The following is an 18,878-nucleotide window of genomic DNA, read 5'->3' as shown; positions in this document are numbered from 1 at the left end:
GACGTGCTTCGAATATTTTCCATGCTGTCTAAGCACCCATGCAGCTCCCCCCCGCCCCCCCGGAGCGCCGGTGCCGGCGAACCCAGTCAGCGCTCGGGCTTAACCTGCTGTGCAGCACAAGCAAAGGGCCCCGGCGGCAAACGTCCCCTTGGGGGCAGCTGCCACCCCCCCTGCCCTGGCCGGCGTGCCAAGCCCGCAGCCCCCGCTAGGAAGCTGCTCCGAGCCGCTGCTCCCCTGTGATTTGTACGCACGACTTGCCCCCCACCAGAGCTACCCGCTTGTCCCTGAAGCGGCCCRGCTCCAGGCTCGTGGCTCCCTGTCTGGGTTCTGCGGCGCGCGCAGGGGGGGCACTGCCCGTCTCTGCCCCGGCGTGGGACAGCCACACACGCGCCCCAAAAGCAGGAAAACCAGTTTTATTGATCATYGCGTCTTTCCAAGACAACATCTCCCTTCCCCCCTCCCCCCGGAGCACTGGGGGAAGCTGGTTTCCTTTAACCTTTAATATGGGAAGCTTAAAGTATCAAAATAGTGAGAGAAGCCTCAGCAAGTGCAAGGGAAAGGGGGCAGCGGGGGCAGGGAACCGGGTGTCCCGGAGCCAAGGAGGGGTGGGGAGCCGGGCTCCGGGACCGGGCGCCCCGGTGCAAGCCTGCGGCACCCCCGGGGCTCCGAGGCACAGGCTGGGGCTGCTCGGGCTGGCGGTTAGTGGGGGAGGATACGAGCAGGGCAATAAATGAACTTTGAAAGCTGCAGACTCCTTACTACAGAAATTTGACGTTACAAAAATACCAAAGATCTTGGGAAATGATGCAGGCACTTGGGAACGAGGAAGAGGGCAGAGCTGGCYGAGGACTGCGGGGGAGGTAAGGCCCCGCAGGAAGGTGGCGACGTGGCGGAGAGCKGCTCTAGGGGCCAACCCGTCGCGCCCCAGAGCGGAGGCACGGCCGCCCTGCGCTCGGCCCCTCTGCCGAGAGGCTCGGGCTGAAGACGACGCTCTCGGAGGGGGCTCGGTGCCTCCGGGGGAAGCCGCGGCGGGCAGGGAGACGCAGCCAGCAGTAAGGCATCGAAGGTGAAAGGCGGTTCTGTGCGAGAAGTCAGCAAGGGAAGGTGCAGAGCTGCTCCCTACCCCCCAAGGGTAGGAGAGGGGGCAAGACACCAGTCTCTCCCCCTCCCACGCGGGGGAGAGGGAGAAGAGAAGAGCTGGAAAGAGAACGACAAAGGCACACGGGAAATCCCCAAAGGTCTGGAGGGCCGGGAGAGGCCGGGCTGGGCGCGCCGCAGCCCGAGGCCCGCAGCGGGCTCTCCGGCCCCAGGCACCCTGCAGCCCCGGCTGCGCAGCGCAGGCCCGAGGAAAGCCCTGAGCCGGTCCAGAAGAGGCTCCCACTCCAGCCGTGCCCCTGCCGTGGTGCGGACGCACGTGCGCGTGGGAAGGTGGGCTGGGCGGCGAAGCAGAGTTGCTGGTGCAGCGCCTGCTCGGGGCAGTGGTGAGCAGTGTCTCAGTTAGTCCTGGTGCTCTGGGTGCAGGCAGAGCTCTAGTCTATCCAAGGCAGCCCTTTGCTCGAGGTGGGTTTTCTTTAAATAGGAGCCGGCGGCAGCAGTCTGTGCAGTGAGTGGCGAGAGGGCTCTGCCCAGGAGCAGCTCAGTCGCACACGGCTCAGTTCTGCTCCTCGTCCCGCAGCTCCGACGGCAGGAACTTGTACTGCTGTTGCCGGATCATGGCCAACTTTTTCCGGGCCTCTTCCAGCTCCCGCTCCTTGCGCAGCATCTCCTCCTGGGCGGCGATGATCTGCCGGCAAGAACACAGTAAGAGCCCGTGGGATCGTAGCTCCCTCCACCTGCCGACTAGGGACAGAGCCTCTGCTGGAGCAATGTGCTATGGGGGCACAGGCAGGTTCCTGGGGCATCAGCATACTGCGCTGCTGTTTGCTGGGCTCCCTTACTGCTGCACAGTCCTCTGCTTCCTCACATGGCAGCCACAGCTTCCCTGAGCTGGCGTCTTGGGCAGKAGAGCTGCTGTTTCTCCAAGCTGTGGCAGAACCACCACGGTAGGACTGTGGTGCTTGGGGGATAAGGGAGAGCAGCCCAACACCCGCGGCACGTGCAGGTCTCAGCTGTACACTCACAGCTTGAGCCCGATCACATCTAGGAGACAGAGCTGGGACCTGTGTCACCCTATGCTGGGCAGTTCTCATCTCTTGCCCTGTGCTCTGTCCCACACACGTCCTGGCTGCAGGGATGGTGCTGATATGATCAGTGTTACAAGCCTGGGACTGTGGTACAAGCGTGTTCACTAGTGGTGCCCGCTACTACAAGCAGTAGGAGGACTGTAAATCCTCGCCACTTAACTGGTGGTGGGTGGGATGGGTGCAATTTCCCTGCCTGCAGCATTTTTTGAGGCTCTCTGGAGAGGTGCTCTGTGTTGCTGGATCGTAGGACATATTCTGGCTGTGCTGGAAGCCAGAGCTGACTCCGTCCCACACAGAACAGCCCTGCTCCTCACCTGTGCAATTCCCCCGACCATCTTCTCCTTCACAACCACAGTCTCATCGTGGTCCTGGAAGGCAGCCGCTTTCTGGGCTGCCTTCACCAGATTGTCTGACGCCCTCTTCACAGCATTGCCAGCAGCCTGGAGCAGGCAAGAGGGAGAAGCAGCAGTGTAAGTCCCAGCCCGCTGAGCACAGCCTCACTCCGGGGCAAGACCGCTCTCTTAGCGGCCATCCTCTCCTGTTGCTTCCAGGCACRATGAAGCCAGGGACACCGCAGGGGCACCCAAGGGTGCCGGCCTGCTGAGGAGGCATCAGGGCCAGAGGAAAGATCCGGCCGTGGAGCACAAAGGAAAGAGGGGAGGGAGCAGGACGGAGACGAGGCTCCGGTACGTGGTGTACAAGGCTCCTCYGGGAGCGCAGGCGAGAAGGGAGGCTGCGGGCAGGGGGAAGGCGCTGGGAACTGCGCTGTGGGTTGCCACGTGCTCAGGGAGGCTTGGGGCCCGCCACCGCACAAGGACTGGATGCGGACTGAGTCAGAAGGCGCGAGCGTGCCCRAGCTCGGGGAGCCCTGCCTGGGATGGGGGCCAGGTGGCGTGGGAGCCCTGTCCCCCGACTGGGATGGGCGCCAGGTGGAGCAGGAGCCCAGGAACTCCGCTTTCCTCCAGGCCGGGACGGGCCAGGCCCGTGGGCGGGCCGAGCTGCCAGGCAGGAGCGGTGGCTGGCGCGCCAGGAGCTGCACGCAGATTCCTTTACATGGTTAGCTGCGCGTCGCCTCAGCAACCCGCTCATGACCATTTCAGGCACTGCTGCTCCCAGCTGGGCTCCCGGGCCAGGGGGAGTCCTGTCCCAGGCCGGGCAGACACGGAGTCCCTTGCTCCAGTCCCATCTGAACAGCGGGGCAGGGACTTTGGAGGGGCCTGGCTGACCCTCCCCAATCTTTGGCCCCAAGGAGCCACCTGTGCAGGCATTAACCCCTTGTGTGACATGGCCCTTGAGGGTTAACCCCCGAATGTCAGAGCAAGGCACTACAAAACATGGCCCAAACATCACCCTCCCGAATGCTAGGGATCTAGTGCACACATTTCAATCATTCCCGTGCCAGGCGATTAGGTCTGAATGCCTCCAGGCTCAGTAACCCAGCCCTGGAGTACAGCAGCCCAGGATTACACGTGTGCCCAGCACACAGTTAACCAGTGAAATCCAAGCCAGCTGGAGCTTATGCCCCAATAACCACCACTGTCCTGTGCTAGGCGCCAGCCTCCAAGGACTTTACGGATACCCTACTTTCCCCTGTCCCTCCCGTGACAGGCCCAGTCACCAAGCCAGGGAGGTGGGGGCCCACAGTGCCCAAACATGCCCTTGATTTGGTGCACAGGAGCACTGACATGGCTAGTAGTAGTCATTTGTGGCAAGATACACAGGCCTGGCTGGGGCAGCACGCCAGGCCTGGCACGCTGCACCCACCTCAGGGCAGGAGTAGGCTCACAGCAGGCCACGGGCATTCCCTTAGAGCACAGGGAGCAGCGGCAGCTGATGCACACTCACCTGAGCTGCCCGAGCCAGCTCTGCTCAACCTCTGCTTCCAGCAGGGAGCCCTCACGGTGCAGGCCCTGAGAAAGCCTCCAACGATGGCACGCAGGCAGGGAGCGGGAGCCTTGGGGAGACGCCTCTGCTCAAATACCCTTTTGCTGTGCTGCTGTCCTGTCCTAAGCTCCCTGTATGCTCTGATTTCACTTCTACCCACCCCCTGAGCACTCAGTTCGATGTTCAGGAGCCAGAAGGAGCCAATTAGTGCAGGAGGTGCACAGAGGCAGACTGGGACTCACCTGGAGCCTCTTCATGGCCTCTGAATCATGGTCAGCCTTCACCTTGCAGGCCACCAGGAGCTGCGCTGTGGAGGCAGCCACCTGCTTGGCTGACGAGATGAGTTTCTCTTCACTAGCATGGCCTTGCACTGCTGCATTGGCGGCTTCACACAGATTGTTGGTGGCAGCAGCCACCATGCGTGCCTGGAGGTAGAGAGGGTGTTAGAGAGGATGTGGGAGCCTCCTTGGGAGAGCATTTGCCCAGGGAGGTAGGGGAGCATGGGATGGAGACCAGCAGCTCCCACAYTGTGATGCAGCTGGTGGAAGCAGAAGCAGGAAATGGGCTGCTTATTCCACAGAGGAGAAGCACAAGGGCACAGCGTCCCCATGGTTGCAGCAGGACCTGCGAGAAGGATCTTCCCCAGCTCACAGACACTACATGCGTCCTTAATACTCACGGCTGAAATGAGTCCCTGGGACCACTGTCCATCGTCCACTGCATTGGCTGGGATGGCGCCCACCTGTGAGCCGGGAGAAGAGGAGTGAGTCTCGCTGCCCCCTCGCTGTATCTCTTGCTGCGGGACACGAGAGCAGTGAGCAGAGCACACTGCAGTGTCCCCGGGCTTCCCTGCTGCCCACTCCCAGGATATCCCCTTTGCCGCAGGTAGTGCTGCCTGGTGGCACCTGCCTTTGCTGCTCCCTGTGCAGCCACCAAGTCCAGCAGCAGGTCAGGACTCAGGTTCCCAGGCTTTGAGGACCCATGCCCCTGGGCCTGGCGCAGCACAGGTACCTCGGCTGCATGTCAGCGCTGCTGGGGCAGCCATCCTCTCCTGGAGCTGTCTTGCCAAAAGGGCAGGGAGGAACAGCCACAGACCCTGAGGCCATAAGGGATTAAACTAATGCTCCGCTTTACACAGGCCTTCAGCTCTTCCCTGGACCAGCTCTTGCATCAAAGCCCAGCAGCAGGAACAGGAACAGTTCTTCTAGAAACACACACCCCGTCTCAAGCAAAAGATGACTGTAATGGAGAACCCACCACAGCCTTAGATCTATCTGCCCTTTCTGTTAAATCTCTGCACCTTATCTCTTAAAATCAGCTTCATGCCTCCAGCCACCGGACTAGTTTTACCTGTCTGCCTGACACARGGCCCCTGGGGTCACATTTGTGGTGAGCCCCTATCAGCCGGGCTCTCTGACTGTGTTAATTAGACTAACTGCTGTGCATCTCCATGAGGAGGCTGATTTGTTGCCTGCTGGTTGTCCTCACACATCTCTGAACTATCTCTCATGTTCCTATTTCCTCCTCCAGTATAATCCTTACTACATTTGGCTTTCCTCGGGGTGTTGTGCAGAGGGAAAATGCTGTTCACCAGCCACACTTGCCACAGTGTCTCTGAGCTGTTCTCTGTGTGAGCTCACCTGCCATGGGCTGTGGAAGGCCCAAGACCCAAAGCACAGCTCAGGACTCCATAACTGCACATACAGTGCTTCACTACAGACTTGCATGCTGCCTATTTCTATCCCCTTTCCAGCCTTACCTTCCCTTGGGCCACCAATTCTCGCTGGGCTGCTGAGGCTGCCTTCACCAGGGCACTTGTGGCTGCAGCAATGGATTTGGCAGCTTCTAGAATTTGTTCCTCAAAGTTCAGACTCTCATCTGCTTGCTGAAGATGAAAATAGGTGGTATGAGTCCTAGAGAGGGGTGCTGGAAAACAGGGTAGGGCAGGAAGCTACAGAAGTTGGCATTGGGGCAGAGGGGTGCATGTATATGGAGATGGAGAGAGGAACTATGGCTGTGGGACACAGAGGGGAAGATGCTGCCAGAGAAAGGTCCAGCTGGGGATGTGGGGAGGCAGTAGGAGTGCAGGAAGAGGAAGGAGATGGATACACAGATAGGAGAGCCCTCAGCTTGCTCAAAGCTCAGCACAGGGCATCAGGCAAGGCTCAGCACCACTACCTTGGGCTTGGCCCTCGGTTTCAGCTGCTCCAGTTTCTTGGCTGCAGCCTCAATGGCAGCAGCTGCCCCCAGTAGCTCGTTCTCAGCAATGACAGTGGGATCTTCTGGGTCAACCCACTCAGTCCCTACAGGAGACAGGAATCAAGATAGACATAGGCTAAACCTGCACATGGCCTCATTTCCGTTTGTAATCCCTAGCCCCACTCACTCCCACCTGTGGGGATGGGGCAGGCTCTCACCTTACCTACTCCTATTAGCTACTCAGACCCAGACCGTAATTGTGGCCCTAGATCCTGTCCCTAAGACGGAACTAGCCCTAATATGGGCTTACCTTTCATGGCCTCAGCAGCTTGGATGAGTTCAGTGACGGAGCTGGCCACGCGTTTAGAGAATCCAGCCAGCTGCTGCTTCAGCTCATGAGTCGGCTTCTGCAGGATCTGCGGGAAAGCAGCAGATATGAGCGACGTAGGCACAGCATGAAGCAGGTGATGGGTCCATAACCTCTCCTCCCCTGCGTGACCCTACTTGCAGGCTCTCAACAACCCTGTATTTTGGGAGTGAGGGGCAAATACATCTGCCTGGTACAGAGTCTGAAAGTCCTGCCTGGGGCCCAACCATCTTAGTTTCGCGCTGCTGTTAGTGCCACCCACCAGCCACAGCACTGCAAGGAGTCCCTCCTAGTCTATTCGAGGTGTTCTCCCCAGGGGAGGATGGTGGGTTCCCCAGTCCCCCCTGCCAGGTGCTGCCCCTTCCCTGTGTACGTATCAGTTGTTTGCAGCTTTCTAAAGTGACACTGGCCAGTCTCATTCTGCACAGGAAAAAGATGATCTTTTCCTTAGCCCAGTGGAGTTCATCGCCTCTGGGACATCTTGCAGCAATGAGTTTTGCAGGTTTAAGTTACAGTCTCTTCCTGTATCCTTCCCCTCCCCCAGGATTTCCCTCTTCTTCCAAAGCATTTCAAGGCCCAGAATCATTTTCTCCTCCCTTTCCCCATTTCTGGAAGTCTGGCTGCAAAATGTGGGATATGAAGGGGAGGACAGTGGTGCCACATCCCAGTCTCTCACAACAGTCCTATACGGGCAGCCGGAGGAGCCCTGAGGAGAAGCACATTCCCCCCGAGCCTGGACATGCACACACCACAGCACACTCGAGGCCTCCCAGCCCACCACGCGCACGTGCACGTGCGCACAGAGTCCTGCTTCGCCGCGTATGCATGAACGGCAGAGCTCCCTGTCACCTGTCACACAGGAGGGGCGGAGAGCAGGCTCCAGACTCTGCACGGCACGGCCCGCGCGCACCCCGACCCGGCTCACGCGACACGCACGGCGAGCGTCAGCCAGAGCAGGTGTGAGTACACACGCAGACAGAGACTGCAGGGTCCTTCCAAAAGTCCACGCGCATGCACCAAAACACACACGCACGCACACACAGTGCCACCCCAGCATCAGGCTGGGCACACAAACACGCCGTGACCAAGGCTCGTGCAGAAGTTAGATACCGGGAATCACACCAGGTTTCACCTTACCGGCTGAAAGGAAAGGACAGAGAAGAGAGAGAAGAYGACAGTGAACGCCCTGACACGGACAAGAACGCGCTGGAGAAGAGGGTGCGCTCRGGGCAAGGCTCCTGCAGGCTCCGACAGCCATGCTGGGCACTAGGAGGGTGGGCTCAAACCCTGCGGGAGCCACAAGCGTCGGGGAAGCGGAGGGGAGAGAGTGGCAAGGAAAGGTGTGGGAGGGAGCACGGAAAGGCGGGTGTTCCCCAGAGAAGGGGCAAGGAGAGGCCAAAAAAAAAAAAAAAAGAGAGAGAACTCGGAACAAAAGATCAGAGGTACCGGGTCAGGAGCAGTGCTACGATCGTTCGTACTTCTGCCCAGTTCCCCAGGCATGCGGCCGGGCGTGCGGAGCCAGGGTCACCCCAGGACGAGGCACGCCGTCTAGACTGAGAGCCTCCGAGGGCTGGAAACCCACCTACACCCAGAGCAGCTAAGGAGCGGCTGTCCTCCTCTTCCCCTTCTGCACCTTATTTCTACCCACTCTAGACTGTCAGACTACAGTTTTCAACTATTAAATTTTTCTGCTTTTTTTTTTTTGACAGAGGCCTATTGTTACCAAATACCAATTCCCCATGGAGGTTCAAATTCCTTCCCCTCCCCAATGAAATATGTTAACTTTCTTACTCTTTTGCTAGGAGACATGTTTTCCATCCAGAACCAAATAACTCTTGCAGCTCTTAACTGAACTCTCATCAACCTCTTGTTCACACTCCGAATGAGGTGTCAGTTCCCAAAGGGATGGGAACATATCAATGGATGTATCCCACTGATACAGCAATGGTCTTGCTGCTGCTGGGGTAGAGTCACATCCATAATCTAACTTGAGATCTCCTATACACAGGACAGGAACCAGCTCTGCTCCCTGAGCTACAGCAGCCCATGAGAGCCCACAGCTAGCTGCCCCAGCAGTACCTCCGTGTCCTTTTTACTCACTGCTCTCCAGAAACCTGCTGCCCTCTCATAAATGTGACCAGTGTTCTTGGTTCCTGCCTTCACAGACCAGTATGCTGTGACGGGTGTGGGACTCCAGAGTTGATTCTTACAGGAATTTCATTCTGGACTTGTGTGGTGCCATCCCAGTAAATGTGCAGGATTTGCCTGTGGTCAAAAATCCCCAAACTGACAGCATACAGTGACAGCCAGTTTGCTATCATAAGCACAACCAGCCAAAGTGCCATATTCTTAACTCTGTTGTCTGCTCTAACAATGTATTTAAAATTGCTAAATAGTCTCTGTCTAGAGCTAAACGTACCCTAGAGGCTATAAGCTTACTAAAACGCACCCCTAGTGAACACTGTACGAGATGTACCATGTGATTGCTATTAAAGAGACATCACACGTCATTTGGACAATTACACCCCAAATACAGCCAAATAGTACACTTCTGCAACTAGACCGACCTTGAGAATTGCTACACTAAGTCATCAGCCCAATCATCCGTTAACAACAGGTCAGCCAGGGAATTTCACCTAGTACCTCAGTCTTGGCTGTGATGATTTATGCGTGGCTAAAGCATTTTCCAGAAAGATGCTTGACCTAGATTCAGAGCACAGAAAATCCACTGCTTCCCTCGGGGTTGTATCCCAGCGGTCATCTCCTTCAGGTAAAACTTTGATTTCACCTGTGTCTGGTTTCAGTCTCCAGCCATCAGCTCCTGCCCACCTTATCTTGTTCTGCCAACGTTAGTTACACTCTTCTTAAAGGAACTCAGCCCTCTTTGCAGGAAACTAAATGATATAAGCTCTCTGGCCTTACCTTTAGTGAACCTGAACAACTTGCGTTTAAACAATCCCATTTAACCAAATTAGTCAAGTCCTTSCTATTTTTCATTATTGTAATCCAGGGTTATTGAAAACTCCACAGGTTTTGTGCAACTTTCCAGTAAACTCAGCTTTATCTTTACTATCTTGCCAAAAATGCAAACTACTGGAACTACTTCATTGGATCCCTTCTTCCAATCCCTTGGCTAATCCATTCTTAATTTGCTTCATGTAAACCACACTGATCTTGTAGAGAGCTAATTAAAGCAGTCAACTGAATTACTCTGGAGGAGTAAGCTATAGGGAGAGTGGATCCAAAAGGTGCAGCTGGCCTTTGCAGTCAACAGCTCTGCCTCTGCAGGCACAGCTCATCTAACACTCTCTTTTACAAGCTTAACAAGCTCTGCTTTCACACTAGCTGATGTTTCTTACTCCCACCACCCTTAGTGGAAGCTGTTTCAGGATTTTGTTCCCGTGTTGTCGAATTTCCTGCCTCCATCTGTTTACGGCCAGTTAATCTCCATCTGTTGTCGGCCAAATACTTCTCTTTAGAGACTGTTCATCTTTCCGACATCTGCTTCTTTAAGTAATTACAAGGAGCACTCCCATCCCTGCTCTCCTTCATTTTGTCAGTCTAAGCAATCAAGGAAAATGGGAGATTTCTTGTACAGGACCAGGGATGGAGATGAGGCCACACACTAAGTACAGGGGCAGGGAGTGGGAGAGGAATCCAGCACTGGCTCTTCAAAGATGAGTTGACAGCCACTGCCTAGCTCAGATCAAAGCAACTTTAACAAAACTAGCCCAGGGCACCACAGCACTGAAGCTGCGCAGTACAGCGTTCAGAAAAGCTGCATAACTCCCCAGGAGCACTGAATAAAGACTTAGCGGGCAGCCTGTGTGGAGCTGCATGCTGTGCAGTCTCAAGTCAGCAAGCAGGTTTCTTCTTTATGTCAGGAACTGAAGAACAGGCCTTCCTGGATCAGGCAGTCTGACCTCCACACCAGCGGCCATGACACACCACCTCCTCTCCTCACCTTGCCTTCAGTCCCACAACCTGGGTCTGACTACGTGCAGCTCACAGAAAGGCAGCAAGGGGGAGCATGAGAAAGGATCTAGAAGGGAAGCTGCAGAGCCCAGAGGAATTTGGGGATTTGGGCAGCACCCTGGTGTCCAAGGRCTGCCTCTGCAAATTGTGGGAGTAGGGGTAGAGACACTCACCACCAGTACATGCTCCAGAAGTTCCAGATAACCATCAGCACATTCTTTACCGAAGCGCAGCGCTCGCTGCCGCACGTCTGCGCTCACCTCCGGGTGGTAAGCGGCCTCCTGAAAAACAGAGACAGTGAGCCCTTATTCACACCCAGATGGCTCCTACACAGCTCTGAACAACACCTGGGCTTGTGCCAGGGCACCTGCAGCCACCGGTAGGGTGCATGCTGCCCCCCACAAATCTGTGCTGGACTCACATCCCTTCCCTATCAACAAAGCCAACCCATGAGACAGTACCTTGCAGGCACGCAGCATATCAGCAATGGCACGACGGCTCAGGTTTGCTGTGGCAATGACGTCCTCCTGCCGACATGAGTTGCCAGCAGCCACAGCCTTGGCTGTTGCCATTGTGATGCCTTTTGTCATACGGATGAAGTCCTCTGGAGTTGAGGTCTTGGCAGGAGGCACTGGGCTGGAGAAGACCTGTAAGATGAGAGCAGGGGTGAGTTGTAAAGGCAGCCGGCAGATAGGACATCAGTTGAGGCATCAAGGCTGCCTGTTTCAGAGCCCAGTCCACACTTACTGCCAGCTCTTGGCGTATGTGCTCTATCGTGGCCTCCAGTGCCCGCGTCCCCTTTGTGGCCTCATCCTCAACAGCCTTCACTGTCTTCAGCAATGAAGTGACGTTTGTGACCATCACCTGTTGAAGGGAGAAAAGAGCCAGGCTAAGCCCATGCAAGCTCTCAGATGCTGCCAGCATCTTTTCTTCCATACTGATTTGGCCCAAACTCACACCTTCCCTATACCCCAGTCACATTACCTCACTTTCTTCTTCCAGCATTGCTTCCTCTTCACGCTGTGTCCCCATCATTTCTGTGCCCACCCCCTTCCCCCTGAATCTGCCTCCCAGCTCACCTGCCCCCAGACCAAGACAGAAGGCCTCCTACCCTTTCTCCAGCCCTCCTGCCCCATCCTCTCTCTCCCATCAGCCCAGCAGACCCCAATTCAGACCTTGGCAGAGTTCTTTAACTGGTAGACAGCAGGGTCATCTCCAGCTTTGCCAGCAGCTGCCTTAGTGGCACTGATCAGGTCTCCAAGTGCCTTGGCCACATCCTTCACGGCATTGATCAGAACCACCTAGGGAAAGCAAGGCCAGGATAATGGCTTAGAGATAGTCACACAGAGGCTGGCAGTGGCCCAAGAGTGAAACACGTCTGGGTATGCATGTACCCAGTGTACCCAGAGTCCAGCTGAGCCAGCTCTGCTGGCACCAGTCAAAACCCAGTCAGTCCTCACCGAGACATGCAGAGTCTAGCCCAGAATACCACACGACATCCTAAACTCTCAACTCCAAACCCCTCAAGAAAGCTATAAGCAGCCTCTTTTCATCCCAGACATCCCCTCCTACCTGAGTCTCAGGGTCTTCAGAGCCTAGGCTGGCAGCACCCAGCTTCACCACTTCTGCCAGGCGTGTGATGGTGGACACAGAGGACTGGGCAGCCTGGGCTAGCTTCTCCTGGCTGGCTGTGGCATTCTGCACCAGCACCTTGGTGTCCTCCACCAGAGCTTTGGCTGTCTTCAAGATGCCCTCCCTGGGGAGAACAAGGGTCAGAGAGAATACACCCCTGTACATGTGCATTTATGCAGCATGTTAAGGACTGATAGACTAGCACCTGCTCTCTACATGCTCATACACTCCTTGTGTAGCCACTCTGGAACAATGTGTCAAGAGCCTGGCCAGGTGCCGCACTATAGAGGGAGAGCACAATTCATGTGTGTGTCAGGGATTTAGAAAGACCTTAAGTCCTGCCTTCTGTACGTAAGAAATGAGGGGAAAGCAGAGTCAGTGTGACCTGGACCTTGCAGGTCTCCTTGGGGATGGTACAACGCCAAGATAGATAGGAGACTGGGGGACACAGCCTGACCCTCAACTCTAGTTGGGCAGCGACCAGATGAGGTGTTGCATCTCCAGCCCTAGTACCTGTGATCAGCGAAGGTCTCGGAGTTCTCCCGATTGAGGGTTCCTGCAGTGGCAAACATGATGGTGGTGTCGAGATCAGCAATGATGCCAGAGACAGCACTGGCTGCTGTAATACAGGCTTGTGTCCCACGGTTCCCAGCCTGCAGGGCTGCCAGCACATGAGACACCTGAAGAAAACACGCAGAGTGACTTGGAGAGTAGAGCAAATTCAGGCACCCCCTACTGTACATGTTCTGTACACATACTGTACACTTCCCCAAGACTGCTTCAAGCTAAGAAGGATAAACAAACTGTGCAGTTTGAGCATCCTTTGTTAGCTTTCATTTATTTATATTTTGCACCTTTGTATTTTGTATTGTATATTTGTATACAATATACTTGTATATTTGTACTTATCATGTTTGGAGGTACAGGAGATATAGGACCACAATAATTTCCAAATGAGTAAAGTTTGAATGATGGGTATCAGAATGTTATAGCTCCTTCCTTCTTTAACTGTTAAACTCTATTTCTCTACTTCAGCAAACACTCATAGGAGAGTAAGTTTCCTGATGAAAAGCACTCTTGGAAAGGAAGAATCTGCAGGAAGCCCTGAGCATGCAGACACAGGTCAGGCAGTATGAACAAAGTGTTTGTTTTGTTTTTGTGGTCTTGCTTACAAATATTGTAGATCTACCTGCAAATCATGGAAAATTTTTTTAACCATGTTTTTGTCTGTTAGTAAGCATGTTCTCTAGATTCACAGACAGGATCCTTTCTACCATACCAGCAAAAGATGCAGCAGAGATCTACTACCCAACACAAGCTGCAGGCTTCCTAGAGCTGCAGCAAATGCTATACATACCACTAAAAGGGGTGATTTAGATGAGCCTGGGCTGACATCACTGTAGAACTTAAGTCTCCTCCAGCAAGTCATTGCCAGCAGTTCAGCAAGTAGCACCTGGACATTGCACTTACCCCTCACAGCGAAAGTTGCTAGTATAGAGCCTAGACAGTCAGAGGGGGAATCTATCCTCCACCTTGTCAAGTTGTGCCAGGGTAAGTGTGGCTGAGAGTGCACATAGAGCCCAGCAGGGCCATGGGAGAACGCAGCATGGTGGCTCAGAGGGCTTGATCCAACATCCCTCCCTCCACCTGCCTTGCCACACTGTTCCTCCTTTCTCCTGCTACCCTCTCTGGGACCCTCTGGGCTGCTCACCTTCTCAGAAACCTTGCGTGCACTCTCTATCAGCTCCTTCTTGGTGTAGGCATCGCTGGGGCTGCACTGCAGGGCTCCAGCCTTGGTTACCAGGGCAGCGCAGCCATGACCCAGCTCCTGCACCCGGCGCTTGATGTGGGAGCCAATCTGGAAGTGAACATGCATGTGAGAGAGTCAGAAGGGAACTAACCTTTGCATCTGTGATACCCAGTGGGAAACGCCAACCACCCCCCACTCCAAATAGGACTTCCCAATACTGCCCCTCTCTGCCAGTCCTTTTATTCAGGAGATATACTGCTGTCCTGCCAAAAGGAAATGAGGCTTTGCTCCACATTTGCACACACAGTTGCAGTGGAGGTCTGAATATGCTGCCTCCTCTCTCCTCCGACAGGAACTTTGAAGGCCTCCTGATCTCTGCTCTCACACTTCAAGAAATCCTGCTCTTTCCTATGACATATGCTGGTACTTCTTCCCATGCTTATTGGGAGACTTCACGGGTTTCAATGGTCCTACCTCCTCATTCTCAGCAGTGAGTGCAGCTGGCTTGGCCTCTTGTGCCAGCTGCCCATAGTCATTGGTGAGTTGGTTGGCCAGTATGCCCAACTCATCTGGGTTGGTAGTGGATTTGGTGACCTGCAGGTGGAAGAAGAGCAGAAGTCAGACAGACCAAATGTTGGGGCAGGCAAGCAAGGAGGGCAGTGTCCCCCAAGGTGGGTGAGACCACGGCCCCACTGTATGTTTCCTTCCCTTCTTGAGCCGGGGCATATAGGAGGCAATGGCTGCTTGATGGCCCCAGCACTCACCATCTCCTGYACAGTCACTGCAATAGCCTTTGCTGTCTTCACCATGGTGGTCTGGTAGTCCACAAAGGACCCCTCTGGCTCACCCACTGGCCCTTCATCCAGCTGCAAGAGAACATCAGGAGAGTTTGGCTCCAGCCCCAGCCCATAGACCCTCCTTCACTGTACACCACAGCAGGAGGCTCACGCTAACCTGCCGGGGCCTAAACTCACAATGGCCCCAGGCTGCTCTGAATATTCCCTCCCTCAGTCTGACCTTTAGAGCTCCAAGGAGGCAAACCTATCAGTGTGCACCTCTACTTGCTTTTTCTGGCCTGTTTAAGCTCAATGCCCTGTTTCCTCTCCTCCCCAAGCAGCATTTAGTGCCTGGATCCCCAGGAGAATGAGCAATGACAGTGCCCAGTGTACAGTTTAACTCTGACTCCTTCTCTCTCCCACTCCCACTTTCAACCTGGCCCTCTCACCTGGTTGATAGCCTGGGTGATGGAGTCCACCATGCCCCCAACGACACCTGCAGCGCTGGCTGCCTCATTCAGTGTGGTGGTCAGGTCCTCCACGGCTTCCTTCATCATCTGCACAGCCTCTTCCAGAGCCTCCTGGGTGTGGGCAGCTTGCTGCAATGACAAGCCAGAGTGAGAGAAGGCAGCTGCTCCCCAGTCTTCCCACCCATAGGGGATGCTGCACCCCTATCCTACGCACATCCACACACAGGTACACACTATGGTATGTCCTGAGAGACAGACTGCCTCTCCTCAGGTCTCTATGTCCAGCACACGTACGTACTCCACATGGCACATGTTGAAGCCTCTCATACTTCATCCACATGCAAAGGAGAACATGCCACAAACATGTACCTCCCGCTCACCTTGGGGTTCCCACCGGCCTCCTTGGCTGTGTACAACATCTGCAGGGCAGACTCAGCCAGTGTTTTAGTCTGGTCCAGGAGGTTCATCTGCTGCTGGTGGTTGGGTGTTTTGGAGGCAGCTCCAATAGCTGCCATAATGAGTGGCTCAAAGTATTGAGCCATCTGGGACACCTAGGAAGAACAGCATTAGTGTCAGCACCTTCTATCGCAGGCTGGCTAGAGCCTCTGTCTCAGTGTGAGCACCTCCATGCACATTTACTTGCCTAATCAACAGGTCCCCATCCCTGCCCCTCCTGTTACCTTGTGTCCCAGCTGGGAGGCCTCAGCTCGGGCTGCACTGGCCACTGGCTCAATCAGGTTATTGATCTCTTGAACAGCTGTGATCATCTGGTTGTGCAAAGCCTGGTGGAAAGACAGCACATTGCATGAGGCTACAGCAGGACTGTTGTCACAGAGCTCTGCTGTGAGATGGGGAGGAAGAATATTTGTCCCCGTCAAGCAACAAGATCATAGGGTTCTAAAGTGCTGGTTGACTGGATGACTATCTGGCCTCAGATATTCACAGAAGGGAGACGTGCTGGCAGCAGTTAAGGCTGGGGGAAGCAAGGCAAAGCTCCCCTTTCTGGGGCAGTGTGTGGCCCACACAAGGGAGTTTGAAACAAGCCTGCCTTGTCCTGTGCTTGGATGGAACCCTGCAACATGGGGATCTGGCAGCAAGGCAGCCCAGAGTGAAAGCAGAGGAAGCCAGCAAGGACTATGGAAACACATACTGGGTGTTTGGCACTTCACATTTACAGGGGACTGGTATGAGGAGGCTGGGAAGGCTTTGGAGCAGCATGTCTCCCACTCACCTCCTGGGAAATATCTTCTCGGGGGGCAAGCTGCTGGCTAATGGCAGCAAGGGAAGCCTGGTCCACCTCCCGCATGCACCTGTTCAGGACCTCGATGGCCTCGTCACACTCCCTCTGTCCAGGAGCTTTGTCCCTGCATCATAGATGGATCAGTACCACAACCAAGTGTGCCCTGTGTTGGCAGGCTCAATGCCACACTCTCACTACAAACTCTGCCTGGTACCAGTGAGGGGCAGGAGCTGTCTCCTTAACCCTGAGCAACCTAGAATCCAAGCCAGGTACCACAACCCCACCCAGCCCATGCACACTGGCACCATCCCCCACAATCAACCCATCTTAATGCTGTAGAATTACAATGCCAGCTCTGGGGCTATACGGGAAGGACTGCATCTTCCTTTCTGTCCCCAGGCAGTTGTCAAAGTGAAGAACAGGAGCAAAATGAGTCAAAATGTCTCAGGGATGCTTACTCAGAGCATCCCCCAAACAAGGTACTTCTAAGTGAAAACAGAGCCACGGCTGAGGGTGCAGGCTGCAGTGAGATGGCCCGGCCACAGCACACTCACCTCATGTTGGTGATCAGTTTCTTGATGGAGTCGGAGACAGTGCGAGAGTGGCCAGCCAGCACCGACCACTGGGGTGGGTCTTTGGGATTGACAGCTAGAGAGCGAGCAGTCTGAATAAGGCCAGCAGAGCTCTCCAGCATGGTCTTGGCAGAAGAGATGATGGGCTCCATGGCTCTGCGTCCCTGTGCAGGGAGATCATTGCTCAGTGACCCAGACAGACAGGTGTGCGAGGGCCTATGTGAGAGACATTACCCCCTCTCCTGCAGTCCTAGCCAAGGAGCAGCCTTTTAAGCCCAAGGCTCTCTACTGCCTCCTTGCATCCCCTCCAGGCACTAGCTCTGTGCTAGGGCCCCATCACAAGCTCACCAGTGACTCACATTGCTGAGTACAGCTCCTCTCCATCCTTGAGTAGTTCCCATCCCAGCCTGGCTGTCCACTCCCTGCCCCCGTGGGATCTCACCTCAGGGCTGATCTGGGCAGGAACGGTAGCAAACTCTGGGTTGGAGGCAAAGGCTGTCAGGTTATCCACAGCCTCTATGAGAGGGGCTGTGGCTGCACGGCACCTCTCCCGGTTCTCCTCGTTGAACGCACCGTCCAGGGCCTGGCACACAGGAGAGACCAGGGAGTYACCTAAACTCAACCATGTCTCAGTTCCCCACAGCTGCTGCCTAGACCCTGCCCACCTCTGCAGGGCCACCCACAACATCTCGACAGGGAGACCATACCTTGATAGTCTTCACCAAGTTGGCTGTGCTGTTGGCCACCTCCTTGGCCGACTGGACAAACTGGCGCTTGGCAACAGGGTTGGCAGTGCGAGAGGAGGCCAGCCGGCATGTGTTGCATAGGGCTGAGGTGTGTTTAGCTACGATGGTGGCTGCTGATAGCACCTGTGTCAGGTGACAGAAAAGCACTGTGGCAGAATCCCAGCATCTCCCTCTCCCCACACCTGCAACTCTCCCTTCCCACCAACTCCAAGTCCACAAGGGGCAGCAGGGTGTGCAGAGGATGGACAAAGCAGGCAAACGTCAGCTATCACCCTGTGCTTCCCTAGAAGAATCAAAGTCCTGTACGCCCATACAACCTCTCATCTCGACTGTCACTGTTTCGGCAAAGCTACCAGCTGGTTCCCAGTACAGCTAATGAGGCCTGATGAGACACTAGCCACAAACTCAGCCAACTCTTTGGACCCAGCTCTTCCAGCTAGTCTCTCATTCCCTTTTATCCAAGAAAACACTCACCACAGTGTCCCATCTCGTACTCACCTGGGACTGTGTGCAGGCAGGGTCCACCAGGTTCTGGCAGGCCATTTGGATGGCTTGGTTAGCTCTGGCAAACTGAGTGGGGTCTACCAAGCCTTGCTGTCCAGCCTGGCTGTTGGGATCTGAAACACCTACGAGGTAAGCAGCCTGGGAACATGAGAAAGGGTGTGAGAATATGCCTGCAATGGGAGAGGCAGCCAGAGCCACAGAGCAGGCACGGGGTGCAGAGGTGGGTGGCACACGGAGGTTTCTCCAATTACTGAGCTATGGGGTAAAGCTTTGAGAGCCAGTGGAGGGGCTCCGTGGAAATTAAGCACTAGGTATAATACAGGGGGTTGGGACTGAGCACATCTCACCTGAGCTGCTGCCTCTGTGAGGCCACAGAGAGCTTTGGAGGCAGCACTGATGGACTCTCCAAACTCTGGCAGCTTGCTATTCTTGGCGTTCTGGGAAATCCCAGCCATGGACTCGCCCAGAACCTGCAGGAGACATCAACCACCAGTTAGTGACTACATCCCCATCCTGTACAGCGCTCCCAGGCTCAGAGCTCACGGTGCTTCATAAATAGCATATCTGTATCCTTGAAGAA

The 18,878-nt window shown here is 55.2% G+C and overlaps 1 protein-coding gene across 2 annotated transcripts in view; it reads right to left on the bottom strand.

Moving 5' to 3' along the window:
* Positions 1-398: 398 nt before the first annotated feature.
* TLN1 (talin 1) overlaps positions 399-18,878 on the bottom strand; it is a 58,070-nt gene continuing 39,590 nt past the window's right edge. For both annotated transcript variants that reach the window (XM_085326276.1, XM_085326275.1), the window contains 25 exons: positions 18,646-18,768; positions 18,293-18,436; positions 17,756-17,917; positions 17,491-17,631; positions 17,031-17,212; positions 16,468-16,600; positions 15,917-16,018; positions 15,617-15,787; positions 15,216-15,365; positions 14,755-14,856; positions 14,465-14,584; positions 13,952-14,098; positions 12,754-12,920; positions 12,181-12,364; positions 11,784-11,909; positions 11,356-11,472; positions 11,070-11,255; positions 10,782-10,889; positions 6,577-6,682; positions 6,246-6,370; positions 5,827-5,952; positions 4,747-4,809; positions 4,310-4,492; positions 2,498-2,623; positions 399-1,783 (listed from right to left, as the gene is read on the bottom strand). In XM_085326276.1, the coding sequence (XP_085182402.1) occupies positions 1,652-1,783; positions 2,498-2,623; positions 4,310-4,492; positions 4,747-4,809; positions 5,827-5,952; positions 6,246-6,370; positions 6,577-6,682; positions 10,782-10,889; positions 11,070-11,255; positions 11,356-11,472; positions 11,784-11,909; positions 12,181-12,364; positions 12,754-12,920; positions 13,952-14,098; positions 14,465-14,584; positions 14,755-14,856; positions 15,216-15,365; positions 15,617-15,787; positions 15,917-16,018; positions 16,468-16,600; positions 17,031-17,212; positions 17,491-17,631; positions 17,756-17,917; positions 18,293-18,436; positions 18,646-18,768 (3,426 nt within the window). In that variant the 3' untranslated portion in view covers positions 399-1,651. The remainder of the gene's footprint in view (positions 1,784-2,497; positions 2,624-4,309; positions 4,493-4,746; positions 4,810-5,826; positions 5,953-6,245; positions 6,371-6,576; positions 6,683-10,781; positions 10,890-11,069; positions 11,256-11,355; positions 11,473-11,783; positions 11,910-12,180; positions 12,365-12,753; positions 12,921-13,951; positions 14,099-14,464; positions 14,585-14,754; positions 14,857-15,215; positions 15,366-15,616; positions 15,788-15,916; positions 16,019-16,467; positions 16,601-17,030; positions 17,213-17,490; positions 17,632-17,755; positions 17,918-18,292; positions 18,437-18,645; positions 18,769-18,878) is intronic.

This window comes from Rhea americana, unplaced genomic scaffold, assembly GCF_003343005.1.
Source record: "Rhea americana isolate MKP2758 unplaced genomic scaffold, rheAme1 scaffold_13, whole genome shotgun sequence".
NCBI classification, from domain to species: domain Eukaryota; kingdom Metazoa; phylum Chordata; class Aves; order Rheiformes; family Rheidae; genus Rhea; species Rhea americana.
The sequence above is the reverse complement of the archived record's forward strand: the minus strand, read 5'-3'. Positions and strand labels throughout refer to the sequence as shown.